The following is a 19,872-nucleotide window of genomic DNA, read 5'->3' on the forward strand; positions in this document are numbered from 1 at the left end:
ATCTGCAATGATCAATAAATCAACCCAACAGAAAAACTAGCTAACAGTAATTGTTTGTGACTAATGTCTGACTACAGACTCGTTTAAAAACGTAGACAGTGCATTTAGATAGAGTTTAGCAGTTTTCTCTGTCACTTTCTTCAATGCCACCCTCTGGAGATATGCTGTGAATGTTCAAAATGCGTCTGATTTTTCATAATGAGCCCTTCTGGGGGGTTTTATTTGCCAAGAACAGCGTCCTTTTCTCCATTTTGTCAAACCAATCAGAATGATGCCTCATTCTTTCAAAAAAAAAAAAAGTGTTAGAAAAAACTTTTAAGATACAAATATAAAGTTCAAATTCCCTTAATGCCACTCATCTATCAAACATTTGCTACAAGGGTGAGGTGGATATGCTCATTGTCTTCTTTGGGTTAATTAACAAACCGTTTTAGGCAATCACCAAGTAAAATAAACTGTTCTACTTCCAACACTGATACTTCATACTCTTTTTCACACATGGAAGAACCATGATATCAAAGGTCAAATTTAGAAACTATGGAAACAGTGGTCTCAGTAGAGACCTGATGCATGCAGAATATAGAGGTTGCATTGTGATTAGTTGTAATTACTGAAAGAGTACTCACATTTTGTCATAGAATTACTGCAAAAAGTGCTTATTGAATTAATTTCTCATGTCCAGCAACACAAACAAAATCTAAACAATGTAGGAGAGAGAGTGAGAAAGAAAGAGAATCCCAAATATTTCAAATGTATCCTTTCAAAGAAAGAACCTAAAAATCTTTGGTGTCACTGCACAAGCTGTGTGTCTGGATACTGCACATGGGTGTGTGTGGGTGTAAAGGTAATCATGACATTCATGAGGTGTGACATTTGGAGTATTTTCATTTACTGGCATTTCCTCTGACATTTCTGGAGCAGTTGGGGAAGCCTAGTACTGTGTGTTTGTGTGTGTGTGTGTGTGTGTGTGTGTGTGTGTGTATGTGCGTGTGTGTGTAGGTGTGTGCATACAAGATGCATGCCTGTATATGTGTGTGGGGCTGTTAATACACTATGACTATGTTAGACCACCTGTATTAGACCACAGTATAGCCTGTGCCTGTCAGCTGTCCAGATATAACTGACCTCTCAGTGCTACCTCCAAAAAAATGCCCTTCAAGACAATTCCGAGGCAGTGCGTTTTAGTCAGAGCTTTGGCATATATTGTGTAAGACCATTATTAGGAAAGTTTGCTATTTAGAATTTGTAATGTGATGAAACCAGCATGTGATTTATGGGGAAGTGCACAAAATCATTCTGTCATTTTTGCTGATGCCGAATATCTCTGTTTCTCTTTTTCAGCAGTTTCTAAATGGCATGACGTATCCTTCCGATTCCTCCAATCACTGTTCAAATTGCCAGTTGTTCCTGAAACTCCTTGGAGTGTTTAAGTGTCCCCATTGGTCTGGGTTAGTAGTACAGTTAACATGGCTAGACAGGGGGGAGTAGGACTACTGGTGGTACTGTCCCTTCTTCTTGGGGGCTTCGTAGCAGCCCAGAATGGGATCAAACCGGGAACCTGTAGAATTGTATGTGACCCCTTCCAAGCCTGCACACATGGCATGGGTGCCAATGGCTTGGTCATTCCACTCTCTTCCTCTGGAGGGGGTGCACCAGGTCCAGCAGGGCCACCCGGTAAGGCAGGCCCTCCCGGCCTCCCAGGTCCCAAGGGCGAGGGCTCCATAGCGCAGGAGGCTGTTGCCTTTTACGCAGCCCTGAAGGGAGACTTTGGGAAGGACGACGTGCTGAAGTTCACCAACGTCGTGACGAATGTGGGCAGCCGTTACAACCCCTCCACTGGCACTTTCACCTGCCGCTCAAACGGAGTGTACCACTTCAGCTACCACATAGTGAAGACTGGACTCAGCCTAAGGGCTGACCTAGTGGTAAATGACAACATGGTAAGTTAAAGTGGTGACCATTGAGCTCACTTAGCCACCAAACTGCATGTGAGTGTACTATAGAGAAGAACAAGCTCGTGACTAAGAACTTGACTAACTCAGAGCCAGCAAACCAATAATTCATTCAACTGAAAAATGTGTATCAAGAAATCCTGAGATATAATTGCAGAAACGTTTGCTTAAGAACTGAGAGACTGTGTGTGTGTGTGTGTGTTCGTGTGTCAGATTGTGGCCAGTGCAGTGGCCGTAGATGCTCTCCATACAGACACAGCCAGTAACAGTGCAGTGCTGAGGCTGACAACTGGAGATCGGGTCTACATACGCCTGAACAAGAGCGACAGCACCCTCAAAGACACCCAGAACCTCTTCAGCACCTTCTCTGGCTACCTGCTCTACGAACTCTGAGGTGTGCACTGAATAGTTTGCCACACTACCACAGGTTTCATTACACACTCCACCAGAAACCCTAAACATTTCAAAACCTGTCTCTGCAACCTTCATTCACCACAGATGCATGGAGGCACATGTGAGAATAATTTATATGTATTAAGGTTTTCTGACAATTCACATCCATGGTTAGGTCCGTCACTGTATTGTGAGATCTTTTCATGTCTGTATCGAACTGTCCTGTCCCTTGTATGCAATACACCCGGTGCCGTTTTACAATCAGTCTATGAGGTTCGCACTGAATAAAAGAATGCTCTGGTACCAAGTGCCTGACCAAGACTTTCTATTGCCACAGTAGAATCAATTTTCAATTCAGCATTGAGGCTAAGTCTTTGACGTCACTCTTCACAGGACATTGCAAGAGATGTCACACGCTGGCTACAGCACTAGCACAGGGAGCAATTTGACTCTCCCTGGCTTTCACTCACACAAACACTGGCTGAATTGTTAGTAACGGCTTCAAGCACGATTCATTGATATGTTTTGCATGAGGAAGTAAGATCATCAAGTCCATTCCAGGTCTTGGGAAGCAGCCTGCAGGCTCTAGTTTGAACAATCTACTTAGTACAGTATTTGACAATGCTAATCAACAAATGGGTGCTCCACTGACACTGGCTTTTAGAAGTACAACCCAGCTCAGCTACTGCTAGTTTCCTCCAAACTACTCTCCAATATCTATAATGTGTCATTTTCTAGATGGATTAACAATGGTTACAAAAGTTTATCGATGATCTTAAATGAATTCCAATGGGATTCATAGTTCAGGTTAATGTAATAGCTTGTTCCTGAAACCCAAAATTGGGTCTTGAGTATTTATTATTTTGCATATCCTGCTTGTTATGTATCATATTAAGACTGGCTCTACTGTACTTGTGATAGTTTCTACTTAATTCCAGATGGCTAGGACTGTGTTCACTAAGGGTTATAGAGGCTGTACCTTTGGACAGTGTCTGCCTTTGCACCCAGTACTATATAAACAACTTTGCCAATCATTTTTGAATTTCTGAACCTGAAAATGCTGCCTGTGGTCTACATTTGTATAAACTATTACTTTGTGATACTGAATACAGAAATGTCAAATGTGCTTCCATTTAATTACGAGTATTTCTCTAAAAAGAAATCTATTATCTCAATGGTATAATCTTGGAATAATCTAAGTACAATATCATAAACCACATGATTCGTTTTTTGGTTGAATTCACACAAAAGGTTTTTTTTTTATTTTGTGCTCCTAAAAAAGTAATAATGTTACATTTCACACAAAAACAGCTAAGAAAGCAGTGACAAGTTTATGAAGAATTCTGGAAGATTTGTTATGATGGCTTTCTGGCAAAGGATAAATTGCCTCACGCTTACATGTTACAAGATCAGATTTGGCATGGTGCACTTCAAAAAATGTTTATGACCTACAGGATCCAGTGTTCCTGCTTTTAAATTGTATTGAGCAATTAACAAAGAATAAACCCCCATTCTGATAAAAAGGATATAACGTCAAAACTAACACCTTTGGGTTAGGGTTTGGAGAACCCATTAGTGATTAAAAGAACCTCCATGCAAGGATTTTATTAAAACACCAGGAAGATATTAACACCAGCTTCCCCTATAGTGACAAGCTGAAGAAACTCAAAATAGTTCCAAAACATGTCTCTGAAAGCTTTAAATTCATTTTAACTGTTTAATATTAAAAAATGAAGCTAGTTTTAGTACTAGTAAAAAGTAGACATAGATGCTTAGAAGCTGGACTTTTTTGGCTTGAAGCCTACAGTAGAAATGCAATATCATGAACAGTATTACCAGTGTTTCTAAGGTCAAATGGCATCTGCTTGGCCAGGTCCATCCAAAACACTGTGATGTCACTCTATCTCTGTTAGGGGCTGTTTGGCACCCTCTCATTGTGTCTTGTCAAACATGTCATTTTTATTGTACAGAACAGAAATTAGTGATAAGAGCAACATGTACACATTTTCTACATACAAAAATAGTGTTCATCACTTTCTCTGTGAAAGGACCACAGTAGTATATAAATGCAGTAGTACGTGCAACAGCACAACAATCATAAGTACTGTCCAAAATAAAATACGTGCAAGCACACACACACACACACACACACACACACATACACACACAAACATGGACATACATTTTAATCTGAATGGAGCAGTTTTTCACCTCAAGCACCACTCTTAGACAGAGCATGATTAAAAAGCTCCAGGTAGTTACACATTAGGCTTCAGAGTGCTGGTGACAGATTCCAGTGGCTAGTGAGCCAGTGTATCTGCCTCTCTCTCCCTTTCATCTCAAGACAGACAGGCCAGTTCTTACGACTACTAAAACTGATCTCAAGTCATTTCTCACGTTGCCTCGCCCCCCTCAGCCTGCATCTCACTGCCCACGCCTCACCGTTTTGCTCGTGCAGACATCAGCGAGTGTCCTGAATTTGGGGCCAAGCGTATCGAGGAAGTCCAGCGTATCTTGGTCACTGATTATGCTACAGCACCCGACAGACCCTGCAGGAGAGCCCACTCCCTCGTACCCATAAGGCTTCAGTACATCAGCCGCAAACCGCCTGTCGTCCTCCTCATTGAAGTACAACAGTTTCTGCCACAGAGGAAGAGCCAAGAAATCAGAAATTAAATTAGTTGATTACATCAGACATTTAGGACAGACAAAGCTGTAAAGAATGCCAGTAAGATGCCCCAGGCAGAGGAAAAGAATGTTCAGCAATATGTGAAGAGCAGAGGAAGCTGTGAGGCCAGGCCCACTGCACCAAGGCATCACGGCTCAAACGGAATTGTTAAGATAAGATATTCGAGCGCAAGCTCAGGGTGCAGTGCCTACAACCTGGGTAGGGGCGAGCCGAAGAGAAAGGAACTGTGGCCTCTTTTTGCTTTGGTCTATAAGAGCGCCGATATGTCACAAAGTCACCGGCTCCACTTACATTGTCCAAGTAAACTTCGTTGGTCTGCCATGTTTCCATAGTAGCCATGTCAGAGTATTTCTGGAAGGAGTTTCCGAACTGTCCGGTGCCATACATGCCTTGGGAGCCAATGGTGTTCTGCTGCCCATACCCGCCTCTAAAAGAGCGAATCGTCTGATAGTCCAGCGTGCCGCCGCCCTTAGTACCGCTTCCATCCGCCTTGCTCCCAGGTGTTATTAACAGAGGAGTTTCTTTCTGTTGGGGGTATAACATGACCATCAGATTCACGTCAGCCACAGGGGCATTTGGTGCAGGGCTTCTTACCCCTTTTCCTCAGGACCTCCAGCCAACCCTTGTTTTCATTCAGTTTAAGCACCACATGTAATCAAGCTTGTGCTGCATACTAGTGTTTGCCCTGGGCTGATGGAAGTGATCAAAAACGCCGACTCGCTGGAGGATGCTAAGGCTTTGGTTGAGTGTCACCACCGCAGGCAATGCACTGACAGCCTGCAGTTAGGACCCGTGTTTGCATCCTGAGCAAAACATTTTATTCCAATGTTCCCTTATGGCTAAAGGGTGAGGCCTCTAACCACTCTTACCACTTCCTCCCCCGGAGCCTCGGTGTTGGACTTGAGCAGCATGCCGCCGCTTCCATCGTCGTCGGTCATGCGTAGTTTCTCTCCCTTCGTGGTGCAAACAAACAGAAGCAGAAGACCTGCCACAGGAAGCAAGGCCATTACTCAGGCCAGCAGATAAAATCACTATGCGCGTTTAATGGGACTGCTCATATGCCTCACTGACAAATATGAACAGTCGTGATGTTTAAAACTCTGTGTTGATTTAGGACTTTTCTGCCTGTAAAAATGTCAGTGTCATCATGACTCAATAATATCAAAGGTGTGTGTGTGTGTATAACTCAAGAAATCAGTTGGAATCTGCTAAGTTTACAACAGAAAAGGCTTTTCGCAGTAGTCCTTTTTTTCAACCAAGACACCGAGTTTCAATGAAAGTCTGAACTGGGGTGAGAACAGTAAGTTATTCAAGGACTTTGGCAGGATATATATGTTTAAGTAAAGCTATGTGCATGTAAAGCCTAAGACAAACAGCTGCTAGTTAAAGAAACAGATGCTGGAAAGCTATGGCAAATGCCTGACTGCATACGCTGACTATCCATGTGCCAGAAGAGAAGGGTTTGTAATTCAGGCCATGGCCAGGAGTAGGTGCTTACAGAGCAACAGGATCAGCAGCAGGGAGAGCAGCATGGCGAGGATGCCCCAGGCTCCCAGTCTGGCAGAAACACCCTGACCTGAACACACTCCATCGCTGTCACAGTCACAAACTCGGACGGACACCATCTGCTCCTGCCCTACCCCCTGGAGGTCCTTTATTAGCAGAGGGACCTGGTAGACGCCGTTGGGCATGTCCTCAGCCTGCTCCAAGATGATGGAGGTACCTAGAGAAGCAAGACGGGCTGCGTTAGCATTACGATTGGACGTTTAACCTGATTGGACATTAGACATTGAACATGAGGAACTGAAAAACACTCCAATTTCTCGGTCTCACTGTCATCCTGCAGCAACTGAGAAAATCATCCATTTAACAACATGTGCCTTAAGGGATCTCTATACACCAACATACTTTCACTTACTACAAAAACACTAGAAAAAATGTTCATAAAAACTTTAAAGATGGACCGTAAGCATTCCTGTAGCCTCTGTGTACCATTAACATACCTGTGGCATTCTTTAGCTTCCATTTCCCAGTAACCCCGCTGGCCAGTTCAAAAGTGAAAGGTCCCGAGTATGGTGTTTGGTCATAGTCTACAGCATCGACTAGAGTGGAGCTTCGTTTACCATCCATGGTACACACTACCCGGTTCGATTCTGGCACCACAGGAACGTTGTCATTGACATCCTCGATCAGGATCATTACTGTGCCAGTACCTGTCTTCTGACCTGGGGGGGAGCATGAGATTATTCTTTGATTGTCTTCATTCTATTACAAGCATTAATGACTTTCACAACTTCTGCATACTAATGTTAAAGTGATATGGTCACTTTGATTGGACAGTCATGTCAATGGTAAAAGCAGAACAGCTGTATGAATGCTGTATAAATGAATACATCAAATGGTTTGCTCCTTTCATCACAGAATGCGAGTTCTCACTGAGACCTAATGCTTTTGTATCACCTAAAGGGTTTGCCAAACAAATGTGCAGTTATAAGGACAATTAATCATAAAGACAATGTGGTCTGGACACTAAGAAGTTTCTTTTTTTCTAAGTGGTCATAAGGCTGAAAGAAGACAGCTCATTTAGGAATGCAATTCTACAACATTCTGTGGTGCTGAGTTTCACTCTTAGATACTAACCAAAGATATGACCCATTAACCGAATATGAGCAACTCTTAGAGCTGGGTCATGCCCTCGGTAAGCATGTTGAATCAGAGCAGCCAGACTGGAATGAGTGGAAAACACCACCACTTTTTTAAAGGCTTTTTAAAAAAATTTGGCATTATACCTTTTTGCAAGCCCATGTTCTGCTTCTTGGACATTTCATATAAAAACTATTACAGCTTCATTACACGCACCATACATTATATTAAAAACACATTTGTGTAGTATAAAATCATTTAGGTGTCAAATAAAATGCTATAAGAGGATATTATATGAAAAATGTTATTTTATATGATGGGGACATCATGCATGCAAAACAAAATAATATGTTATATTTATAACCAGCATATACGATTTCATGATCTTAGACTTGACTAGAATCATGTCAGCACACTCACTCTGATCCACAGCTTTCACTGTGATGTTGTACGTATTATTTATGACAAGATGTGACTCTCGGTCAATAGTGTTTATAGTCTTCAGCTGGCCAGTGCTCTCCTCTACTTTGATCCAGGAGCCCGGGTCTGACAGAGGGATCTTATAGTATCTGAGAAAGGAAAACAATGGGTTATTTCCCCTTGGAGCACTCACTACCAAGACTACGTAATGGCCCTCAAAATCACCGGCATTGCAAGCTTCATTATTTCTTCAGCTTATTAAAATCAGCTCAAGCTGGTGTATAAGCCTAAATATATCCTTACCTGATACCATTGCTGCTTTTGGTCTCTGGATCAGTGGCTGTGTAGGTTCCAATGAGTGTTCCGTTGGGCACGTTCTCCTTGACTTTAAGCCGCAAGATGGGCGCCGCGAACTCTGGCCCTTCGTCCACATCTCCCACATTCAGCTCCACCAAAGCCGTCTGCCAGGTGCCAGTGGTTGACACCAGGGGAGCCTGGTTACGGGCCGTCACCTCCAGGTTTAACTTCTCCTGCTTCTCCCGATCCAAAGGCTAAGGAGAGGAGAGGAGAGGAGAGGAGAGGAGAGGAGAGGAGAGGAGAAAAAAAAGGTGAGAAAACTTATCACTGTGGAATTTCTGCTGAAGGCATAGATAATGAATACATAGCTGAATGATACGTGCATTTTATATTTATATATATTTATATTTACGTGCATTTTATATTTGTCTCATTCGTGGTCTTCAAAAAAACATTTCTCATTGCTCCATTTTCGTGTTTTTTCCCCTTTGATAGTATAGGAATATGGCTTTGTTCACAATGGGACACACTAAAGAGACCTAATAACTCAGTAAGAGTCTCTGTTAAAATCAGTGCACAATAGCAACCTATACAGAGTGCCAAGCTTGACAGGGAAGCAGTAATGATTAGCATAATTCCACTTTCATTTTCTGGTTTACAATCAGCATGTGTTCTGCAAGTAGAAACATGGTTGATCTGATTTATTCGGTGCCGACGTCTTAGTGCTTTCAGACATGAGATACTGTCGATTTTTCTCTTAGAGCAGAGAAACCGCCTTCAGGAAATTCTACCTGTGTTAGCTTGCTGGTCTTAGGCAAGGGCGTGCCTGCAGACACACACAAACATGTCAGACAGGCCGACACTAGCCTGTGTCTCTTTCCCTCTCTGCTTACAGATAAGAGGCCAACAATGTAACGCTGCTATAAATAATACACACCTTAGCAAAGATACAGCGCCCGCCACAGCAGATTCAGGATAATGCCACTGTATATTGAAAGCAAATGAATTGCAGGTAAATATATCTGTAAACAGCATCAAAATACTGACTGAGGAAAACCAGTCTTTAATTGGACCTGCAATTTTTCACAAAAAAAACCAAAACAAAACAAAAAAAAACCCCAAAATATTTGTTTTTTGTTCTGGTTTTTTTTTTTTCTAAAATCTTTCTAACCCTAATTAAAATGATTCATATTGGGAAACTGAAGTCATTTCTCTTGGTGTTTAGCACTTTCTCGAGGCATTATTACGCACAGCACAACAGGGCAGCGCGGAATGCTGCACACATGTGCTGTATTCTCTCACTGATGTCCGAGGCTCAGAGAGGCGAGGCGCTTAAAGGCAGCACTGAGGCGGGCGCTTGCCATCAGTGTCTTTCAGCGCACCATCTCCTCCTTTTCTGTCCCTACCTTTGCGACGTAGAGCAGGCCTTCATTGGTGACGGGGTCTGTCGTCATCCAGAAATTGCCGCTCTCGTTGCCCTTGGTGATCTCATACACCGCATTCCAGTTGGGCGTTCCCTTTAGGTCCTTGTCATCCACTGGGATACGAAGGACCAGCACACTTGCCTGGTTCTCCAGCACCTGAGCCTTGAACTGTTCCACAAAACATAATGCCAGACTGTGAGTGGCAGGATACATACTGTGGCCAGGGGACAGAGCTGTCGGTCGGATGGGGACACAAAGCCCTTGCATGTACTGCTCACATTCTGGCATTGACGGATTCTTGATAGCACGAAGTGAGTGGACTGAGCCTTATGCGACACGATAATGGTTTGCCACAGGACATCTGACATCTTATGCTGTGTATAATTACTTGATTTAGAACAGGATGCTACGTTGAGAATATGTAAATATTTCCCTAACCTGTGTTATGGGTACAATAACCCTTTGCTGCAGCTGGAACAGAAAGAAGGACTGCATTTTGACATATTTGACCCTCATGGTCATTTCACAGATCAGTAACTACATGATAATTGCAGATGAGAATTTGAAAAAGTCACCTTTGATTCCACTCTAAGAAATAATTTGGGGGTACAGTAGTGGCTTGGTACTGAAAGAGAAAGATACTTCCAAACCAACCGTTGATTGACGGAATGTTGGTGGATTGTCGTTGATGTCGGTCAGAGAAACAATGGCGACCCCCCTCGCTGACAGACCATCCATGGCTCCATCCATGTCTCTAATCTCTATATTAACAAAGAACCTCTCTTGTGTCTGTGGGGAAAAGGCCAGACTTGTAATCTTTTTAATACCACTACCAAACATCTTCATTTATTCAAATATATAAGAGTTAGAGAGGTATGGATCAAATATGTCTAGCTATACACCAAAGTGCATACAGACTCATACCTGATACATGTAGTGAGGTAAATGTGAAGGGGGAAATTGCTAGACACTACATACCTCTCTATCCAGCTGTTTGTTTACAGTTCTTATAACTCCATTAGATGGGTCAATGGTGAACAGGTCGGTGTAGTTCTGTAGAATGAATTTGATCTTGGTGTGAAGGGTGTTGGGCTCATCCTTATCTGTGGCATTCACTTTCCCTACATAAGTGCCTTGACATGGCCCAGAAACAGAAAAAGAGATCATTCCTGGACATAGGGTAACACCAAATACAGATAACTCAGTGTACCAGCTGCACGTTTCACTGGACCCAGTTTTCTCCCAATTTAGTCAATGCCAATTCATGCTCATCTCATTGTGGTTCATGCAGGTCTCCTCCATCACATGACAACAACCAACCTGGGAGCAGGACAGCTAACAAATACTTCCACAAGCCCTGTGAAGCTGACTGTGGCGTCTTTTTTTTTTTTTTTTGAGCTGCTGCTCACACAATGAGGCGAGAGTGCTGGAAACAACCTGAGGAGAGGACCAAGTGCTCATTTCTGTGTGCGTGACCTAACACGTGCCCCAGTGGTTCGTAGTATCACACTGAGTATCACACTGAAAGAGGGAGAGAGGAAAACGAGGACATCTTTCCCACCCAACAAGCAAAAGGCTTCAGGTTCTCTTGCTACGAACGGCTATTGCATTGCATGAGTAAACTTGTATTCTGTGAATCTGTTCGTTAAGAATCCCTACAATTTAGTTTAGTGAGTGTTTCTATTTTATTTATGACTTTGACTGCTTTAAAGCCTCAGCAACAATCTAACCTGAAAATGGATTTGTGAAAATAATGTGCTGGCAGCAGGTACTACATTTGTGGTTCAACTGAAATCATGCAACTGTAACATGCAACTCTCTTTCTCACCTTGTTTGCTCTGTTCCGTCACAACAAATAACAGAGGATCGGAGAACTCTGGAGCATTGTCATTCAAATCCAGTACATTCACAATGATTGGCAGAGGGTCATCTGACTCAGTTTTCGTGAACTTGTCGTATACGTGAGCCATGAACTGAGGAAAAAGAGCAACGAGTGAGCAGCAGGAGAGGTGAACTCTCTCATGGAGCACCATAAAGAATTTTATAGCAATGTTCCCACCTAAAATACAGAGGAGCCTCTGAATATTAGAGATGGCTGAGATTTAAGTTTTCATACGACTTGCACCATTGCTTTTAGTTATATGAATAGACAAAAATTCAGTGTAGGACAGTTCAATTGAACTCTGTCCACTTTTTTAGTACCTGGCCCTGAGTACAAGAACGGAGGAGAATAATTAGAAGAACTCACTTCAAATTTAGGGTACTGCTCACGATCGACGGTCTTGAGCACTCGCACCAAGCCGGAGTCTGGAATGACTTGAAATACGTTCTCAGGCTCAGTGTCAACGCCCATCCCTCGGATGCTGTAATAAACCGTACGATCTACAGAGGAATCCGACGCAATCTGGCCCAAGAGAGAAGCAGAGCAGCATTGATGTGAGCAGTATTAACCATGGATGAAAGACTCCAGGCATAAAGCATGGCAGAAGGGAAACAGTGGTGGAGTCCACCACCAGAGTGCTAAGAAACAGATGGCCAGTATTGTTAGGGCAGAGGCTGGGACCGATGCAGGATCGAGTGACATCCAGAAAGACCAATGTGAGCTCGTGACTAAAAATGAAAACGTCTGGTGGTCTTACAAGCTCCACATCCTTAGGGAAAGGTCCTTTATCGTTCTCAGTGACAGAGAAAGGCAGAGGTCTCCATCGTCTCTTAAAGCGCTTCAGAACTGCATTGCTGGACTTCTGAGACACCTGCAGTCCCAAGCAACAAAAATATTGTCTGTAAATCTTTTGGCTGAGGGAAAAGCCATTCATCTCATTAGTTTATCTCCAGATTTTGTAGGGATGTTAGAGAAGGAAAATCAGCAAACTGTGTTCGACTCTGGTCATCCCTGACTTAAGTATTACACCCATAATGTAGACTTTGTTTCCTAGGGAGAAATCTTCTCTAACACTGCTAACAATCTTAACACTATGGTATGCATCACTCACTCTGCAGCATTACCTGATCAGCCAAGGAAAGGGTAACGTCGACCTTCCACATTTCACCTGTCGCATCCTCCACCCATATCCAGAATGATTTGCCATCATCTGGTACTGTGGTAAGATGGGAAGTGAAAATGGTGCCGTCTGTCTGCACAGTGAAGTCTGGGTCACTGCAGGTCAAATACGTATGCCTCCCGCAATCAACCAGATTCACTATAAAAAGAACATGAGAGAATGCCGGAAATTACTGGTCATTCCTCAGCATCAGTAATTATGGTGATACATTCTGAAGAAAAAACATAAACAAAAGTGTAAATCCCAGAAGAAAAAAACATGAAAGTGCACAACAGAAAAGGTTGCCAGCTACAGATCTTATTTATGTGTGCATGTTTTTGTTTGACAGGCTGTGTAAGCAATCCCTTTACCTTTAGAGATGACATAACCTGCCTGCAGCTTCTGAGGAACTCGCACTTGGACATGCCTCTGAACACATGACTCTGCAGAACTGCACAGGAGCTGAAGGAGCAGAGAGAAGACTCAGTACCAGCCAATATTTATTTTTGCGACAACTGTCACAGTGCAAACTCCACACAGTACGCAAAACAATTTCAGTGAAAGTGCCTCCCACTTACAAGCACACATACTGTATGTTTCCCCTTAAATCAACGCTGTTATCATTCATTCAGCACTAGTGCTAATGCTATGTAAAAGCAGAATGTAGCACAGGAATCAAAAAGCAACAGATGCAGCCAAAAAGCAACAGATGCACAGTTAAGTGGGTGAAGCTGCTGTTTCGTAAGCACATATTTTTATGAAGGGAGAACCTTCTTTATTTGGTTTTGAATTTTTTTGTTTTGTTCTTGGCACCCATATTGTGGTTTCAAAGGATGGGATGATTTTTTTTTTTTTTTCATCCTAATGAGAAGCAGATGTTGAAAGTGGAAGCTGCTACTCCCAGTGTCAGCAGAAGTCATGCACGTCCTCCCTGCTCCCAAATGACCTGTTGACACCGTGTGTTCTCTGTATGACCTGCTTCTACAGGGGGGTCTAGCAGTCATGAGACTGTTGCACAGGAGACGACAGTGATACACTTCCAGTTTAACCTTTTATCAGTTGTTTGCCTAAGAATACACATCACTCATAGAACATAAACTTCTCACGACTGGGTAATCATGATACATCCCACAAGCTGTAAAAAAAATTCCCATGCAGAAGCTTTCTGTCTTGAGAAGTCCAACAAAAATTAGCTACAATAATAATCAAATGAAACAAGAAAACGCTGTATCATAGCACAGAGGCTTTGCCCAATTTTTCACTTGCTGTTGTGCATTGATCTTAAGGTGAAAGAATGCTGTGTAAATGCACTGGCACTGTGAGTATATTCACTTAAATGAAGGTGCAATCAGAAATCTTAGCTGTGACGTCCTGCCTTCAGACTTCCACTGGCAGATTCCCTTTCGGAATTTTATGAACCTCTTATTCCTTATTATGATTCGGTCTTTTCTTATTGAGTTTGTCTGAGACAAAGTTTACTGATAATAAAGCATACACAGAATACAAAGAATGTGCAACCACAGAAAACTGATTGCATGTTGTACTCACAATAATACATTTATTGTATTGAACACACAAAAAAAAAAATCCAAAAGGAGGGAAGACAGTAATATTAATAATGTGGGACCCTTTTATTTCACTTGTACATAAAATGCTTACTGTCTCTATGCTGTTTGTCAGTCATTGACCAGGATTCAGTTAAAAGTGTTTAGAGGTGTCTCTAGTGTGTCTAATCGCTCAGAAATTAAATTCACTGACAGCTCAGAGCCTCTTCCCCCCCGAGCTTTGGTTCTGACGTTTCTGTAGTTTATGGCAAGATCATTATTTGGTGCCTCGCCTTTTCGGAACACAAAGCAACGTGCTACTGAATGCAGAAAGACTATCTAACTACAACTAGGAAGGTACCTTGTACAATCATTAACCTAGCATAGTCGAAAGGGTGCCAATGGCTAAGGTCTTGCTAAATAATAAATATGTGAATTGCATGTGGATTTATTTGTTAATCCGCCCACGATCGTGAAGGTTGACGGTTTTATAATAGTCTTGTAGATTTAAAATGCGCGCTGTTGTTATCCGATCGCCACATTCCGCAACTGACACTGTAAACTGGTAGAGCTTTGCAAAACCCACCATGCCACCGAACAAAAAGAGTTTGAGGATGTTTTGTCGTTACCAAACCCAGGTTAATATATACATATTATATCGCTAGAATGATTTAGGCAGATCGGAAGATAGCGATAGGTACAGATAGCTTAACCTCCTGACGAAAGGTAATGGCCTAATAAACCACACATGCACTAGACATTATCAAAACTAAACAGTATTTTCGGTTTTAAAGTTTAAAAAAAAAAGTTAGAGCAGACTTACCACAAGGAGCAGGCAAACAGAGACTAGTTCGTTCTGGGACATGTTTATAACTCGGTTTCTTTAGCCCGTTAAAAAGCAGCGTACCGCAGAGCCGTAAACTGTTGCGGTAGCCAGGATAAAGTCCTTGGGCGCGGTATAGCGGAGAGGAGGCGGCCAACTTTCAAACCATTGTAATTTGTACTATGGGTGTGACGGGGCGTTAGCTGCTCTGCCGGGGTAAACGTGCGGGTAGTGTACTCAGTGGGGGCTACCTTTTATTGCTTGCGTGTTGCAGCGAACTCAGGAGTGCGTGTAAGAGAGAGAAACGGTGGGAAATGGTGTGCAGACAGTCGTTATAGGCAACAAATCTTCCGACACAGTTAAGGGAAAAAGCAGGCGGGGTGCGCACTGAAAGGGAAGTGTGGTTTGGTTCACACGGGCCAGTGTGTGCGCTGTTTCGCTGGCCACTAGACTGATGATAGAAGGTGTTGACTCACGATTGAAAACTTTGCGAAACTACAGATCAAACGTGTTTAAATTTACAAGGATAGAAGTACTAAACACCTTAAATTGGGAATATTACAACGTTACCGTAGAAAACGAATGTAATTAAAGTACGTGACCCTTTGTGAAAGTGTACACACCAGGAATGATGTTATTTTAAGCATTTTATGTTTCATGTTTCTACTAGCATCTCAGACTAGTTGGGATGGATTATCTAACAGGCCTGGCTGCTGCTTGTCTCCTGCAATTAATTTAACTATTATATGACAGAAAGAAAATGGTAATGTACTGTGTCTAGAAAGACAACACTGCCATTGTATTTTGTAATCCCAAAAGTACATCGAATTATTGAGCCCCCCAGAACAGAGCAGAGCAGGAGAGACAGTAAAGAGTTGCTGTAGTGTCTAGATTATTAGCCATAGGTGACTCAGCTTTGGTCCTTCCTCTGTCTCTCTCTCTCTCTCTCTCTCTCTCTCTCTCTCTCTCTCTCTCTCTCTCTCTCTCTCTCTCTCTCTCTCTCTGTGTGTGTGTGTGTGTGTGTGTGCTGATAAGTGATATTATTCATCATTATATATCTGTGTCTGAAAACCTTAATGGAAAAGGATGTTTTCATGTTTACACCTGAGGTTTAGCATGTTAAACATTTCTGCCATAAAGTTAGGAAAACGTGCTTAGCCTAAGGAGGTCTTGCATTTCAAGACATACCCACTTAGTTCCCATAATTCAGAGCTATGAATGTTTGGGCATAGTGCAACTTCACACATCAACACTGATTAGTACTGACAGGCAGCAACATACATGAGTTGGGCAGAGTGTAGTCAGGGTTCAGTGGGGGGCAATTTCAAGAAAGGAAGGAGAGGTGAGGCAGTAACTGCACCTAAAATAAAGAGTTGACAAGGACTAATATATCACACTGGTGGCAGAACGCTGTTAAAACACAGTGGACATTTGACACACTCAGTCAGGCCCATGGAATGGGACTGTAGAATTTGGAATGTCAGTGTGAGTGACTCAAAACCTTTTTCCCCTGAAGATCTGGCCACGCTTCAGACTGACCACAGCATATTCAGTTTAGATAGATAGATAGATAGATAGATAGATAGATAGATAGATAGATAGATAGATAGATAGATAGATAGATAGATAGATAGATAGATAGATAGATAGATAGATAGATAGATAGATAGATAGATAGATAGATAGAGATATTTACACATACACCATTTATAGTCTTTGTGCTAAAACAATGCCCATAATTATTACCTTCACCTTTCTCATATACACAGGACAGTGCCATACAAAAACAGTGAGACGAGGTGTATAATCCTGGGTGACTTTCCCATGGCTTCAGACACACCTGGTTAACACCCAAACACCTGAGGTTCCATGTGTTCTCTTTCAGTTCACAGGTAGATTATCATAGCTGAATCACTTGAAACCTGTGTGTGTGTGTGCGTATGTGTGTGTATGAGAGCGAGAGAGAGAGAAAGAGAGAGAGAGAGAGAGAGAGAGAACATGAGTGAAAGTATTGCACAAGACTGCTGTTCACACATTTGCCCTGTTGCTCATCAGTGTGCACCTGCCCCCTAGAGTTTACACTGCAGTAATTCAACATTCAGCAAAACACATAAAACAAAACATTACTCTGTAAGGCTGTCATATAGGCCATGTAGTCTTAGAGAAGTTTAATAATGGATTCTTAGCCTGCTATCTTATGACCTGGCCACTAATGTGCAGTGGTAATTCTAGAGCTGTGACCTCAACAGACTGTCTCACCGTATTTTCTCACTCGGCCTTCTTTCTGAGCTCAGGTAACAAGGACTGCTTGCATGACTGACTTTACTGGATTACCACCTGCCTCTCTCTCTCTCTCTCTCTCTCTCTCCCTCTCTCTCTCTCTCTCTCTCTCTCTCCCTCTCTCTCTCTCTCTCTCTCTCTCTTTCTCTCTTGGATTGCTTCCCTCCTTCCTCACTGTGTTGCGTGTGTGTGTATACTTGGTATTAAGCCAAACTTGACAGATGTAATGTGCACCTTACTATGCTTTTTTGATGGTATGTTTTCAAGACCTTCGAGTTAAAGTGGTTATGTTGAACAACAGTGTGACCCTGTGATAAGGAGCCACACTTCACAAGCCACTCTTATACGAAAAGTTCAAAGAAGTTCACCTGTCAGCTACATTTTGAACTGATGAAGTTGAAAGGTGTACCCTTAACCTGATTAACCTGCATCCATGTCTATGTCCCAGTAACTCTAAAGTCTCTACAGTTAATAGAGCTTGAATTAGACACCAGTGGTGAAGGCAGTCCTGCCCAGTCAGGGAAATTTAATCATAGGAAAACAATCACAGTTACTGCTAATTTGCTAATTATGTTGTTTATAATGGGATATTAAACAGGCAATAATTACATAAAACCTGAGTTTATTAATTTAAATCTTAACTGTACAAATATACAGACATAATGACTACTAAGCTTTCATTACTGCCCAACACTCAAAAATCTTACACATGTTGTTGTGGTACTGAAACAATACTGCCATTGGTCTATGTATTTAAAGTGTGTGTTTGCATGCAGGCATGTGTGTGTGTGTGTGTGTGTGTGTGTGTGTGTGTGTGTGTGTGTGTGTGTGTGTGTGTGTGTGTGTGTGTGTGTCAAAGAGTGAACAGTTGTGATGCTAGGTATACCCTGCAGGTATATGACAAATATCACATTATGTGCTTTAACTTATGCGTACAAACACTCTCACATTCACAATGCAAGCATTTCCTCTCTGACTACCTCACATTCCTAATGACGCATTGTCTGAAAAAGCCTGGTCATAGTTTGGTGTCAGTATTGTGTAGTCACCGTCTTGTGTTTGCTAGACCCCGCATAATAGATCCCGCAGGCTTCTGAGACCAAAGACAAAACCCACACAGTTTCTGAGAACTAATAATCACCTTCAACATAATTACTGTAATTTCTTAATAAAACGCACACACACAAAACACTTTCATGTATGCTTTTCTTAGTCACTGATCATCATTCCCATTAAATTCCCATTCTCTAATGAAATATATACTCCATTTGCATTTCTTTTACCTGTGGACTATTCGAGCAACATGTCAATGTAGGCAGCTGCAGCCATCAGTGACAGCAGCCAGTAATGAAGACCAGCGTTACTACAGTAAAGCCTGAGACCAGTGTTACTACAGTAAAGCCTGAGACCCATGTTACTACAGTAAAGTCTGAGACCCATGTTACTACAGTAAAGCCTGAGACCCATGTTACTACAATAAAGCCTGAGACCAGTGTTACTACAATAAAGCCTGAGACCAGTGTTACTACAGTAAAGCCTGAGACCCGTGTTACTACAGTAAAGCCTGAGACCAGTGTAACTACAATAAAGCCTGAGACCAGTGTTACTACAGTATTGTTACTACAATAAAGCCTGAGACCAGTGTTACTACAATAAAGCCTGAGACCAGTGTTACGACAGTAAAGCCTGAGACCAGTGTTACTACAGTAAAGCCTGAGACCCGTGTTACTACAGTAAAGCCTGAGACCAGTGTTAGTACAGTAAAGCCTGAGACCCGTGTAACTACAATAAAGCCTGAGACCAGTGTTACTACAGTAAAGCCTGAGACCCATGTTACTACAATAAAGCCTGAGACCCATGTTACTACAATAAAGCCTGAGACCAGTGTTACTACAGTAAAGCCTGAGACCCATGTTACTACAGTAAAGCCTGAGACCAGTGTTACTACAGTAAAGCCTGAGACCCGTGTTACTACAGTAAAGCCTGAGACCAGTGTAACTACAATAAAGCCTGAGACCAGTGTTACTACAGTAAAGCCTGAGACCCATGTTACTACAATAAAGCCTGAGACCAGTGTTACTACAATAAAGCCTGAGACCAGTGTTACTACAGTAAAGCCTGAGACCCGTGTTACTACAGTAAAGCCTGAGACCAGTGTTACGACAGTAAAGCCTGAGACCAGTGTTACTACAGTAAAGCCTGAGACCCGTGTTAGTACAGTAAAGCCTGAGACCAGTGTTACTACAGTAAAGCCTGAGACCAGTGTTACTACAGTAAAGCCTGAGACCAGTGTTACGACAGTAAAGCCTGAGATAAACGGGCTGCTCTGCTGAAACTATTCATACTACACAAGTCAGGTAAAGAGC

At 42.4% G+C, this 19,872-nt stretch overlaps 2 protein-coding genes across 2 annotated transcripts; one reads left to right on the forward strand and one right to left on the reverse strand.

Moving 5' to 3' along the window:
• The first annotated feature begins 1,424 nt into the window (after nucleotides 1-1,424).
• Nucleotides 1,425-2,653, forward strand: si:dkey-5n18.1 (complement C1q-like protein 3). Its single transcript, XM_035524285.1, has 2 exons — nucleotides 1,425-1,940; nucleotides 2,166-2,653. The coding sequence occupies exons 1-2, from the start codon at nucleotides 1,467-1,469 to the stop codon at nucleotides 2,343-2,345; spliced, it is 654 nt and encodes a 217-aa protein (XP_035380178.1). The 5' UTR covers nucleotides 1,425-1,466; the 3' UTR covers nucleotides 2,346-2,653.
• Nucleotides 2,542-15,544, reverse strand: dsc2l (desmocollin 2 like). The gene is made up of 16 exons (XM_027023814.2): nucleotides 15,227-15,544; nucleotides 13,231-13,321; nucleotides 12,825-13,018; nucleotides 12,458-12,571; nucleotides 12,067-12,222; nucleotides 11,647-11,791; nucleotides 10,797-10,951; nucleotides 10,473-10,607; nucleotides 9,801-9,986; nucleotides 8,401-8,648; nucleotides 8,098-8,246; nucleotides 7,038-7,259; nucleotides 6,533-6,757; nucleotides 5,904-6,019; nucleotides 5,326-5,559; nucleotides 2,542-4,985 (listed from the first exon to the last, which is right to left on the reverse strand). The coding sequence occupies exons 1-16, from the start codon at nucleotides 15,266-15,268 to the stop codon at nucleotides 4,770-4,772; spliced, it is 2,628 nt and encodes an 875-aa protein (XP_026879615.2). The 5' UTR covers nucleotides 15,269-15,544; the 3' UTR covers nucleotides 2,542-4,769.
• Nucleotides 15,545-19,872: the final 4,328 nt, after the last annotated feature.

The sequence above is a fragment of the Electrophorus electricus genome, chromosome 3, assembly GCF_013358815.1.
Source record: "Electrophorus electricus isolate fEleEle1 chromosome 3, fEleEle1.pri, whole genome shotgun sequence".
Lineage (NCBI taxonomy): Eukaryota > Metazoa > Chordata > Actinopteri > Gymnotiformes > Gymnotidae > Electrophorus > Electrophorus electricus.

Bases quoted from the DNA above. Each gene is read 5' to 3' on its own strand.
- si:dkey-5n18.1 (XM_035524285.1), top strand. From the start codon at position 1,467: ATGGCTAGACAGGGGGGAGTAGGACTACTGGTGGTACTGTCCCTTCTT. The intron at 1,941-2,165 runs GTAAGTTAAAGT...TTCGTGTGTCAG, and splicing joins TAGTGGTAAATGACAACATG to ATTGTGGCCAGTGCAGTGGC.
- dsc2l (XM_027023814.2), bottom strand. From the start codon at position 15,268: ATGTCCCAGAACGAACTAGTCTCTGTTTGCCTGCTCCTTGTG. The intron at 10,608-10,796 runs GTATGTAGTGTC...TTTTCCCCACAG, and splicing joins ACAAACAGCTGGATAGAGAG to ACACAAGAGAGGTTCTTTGT. The intron at 8,649-9,800 runs GTAGGGACAGAA...TCCTCTCCTTAG, and splicing joins GCCTGCTCTACGTCGCAAAG to CCTTTGGATCGGGAGAAGCA.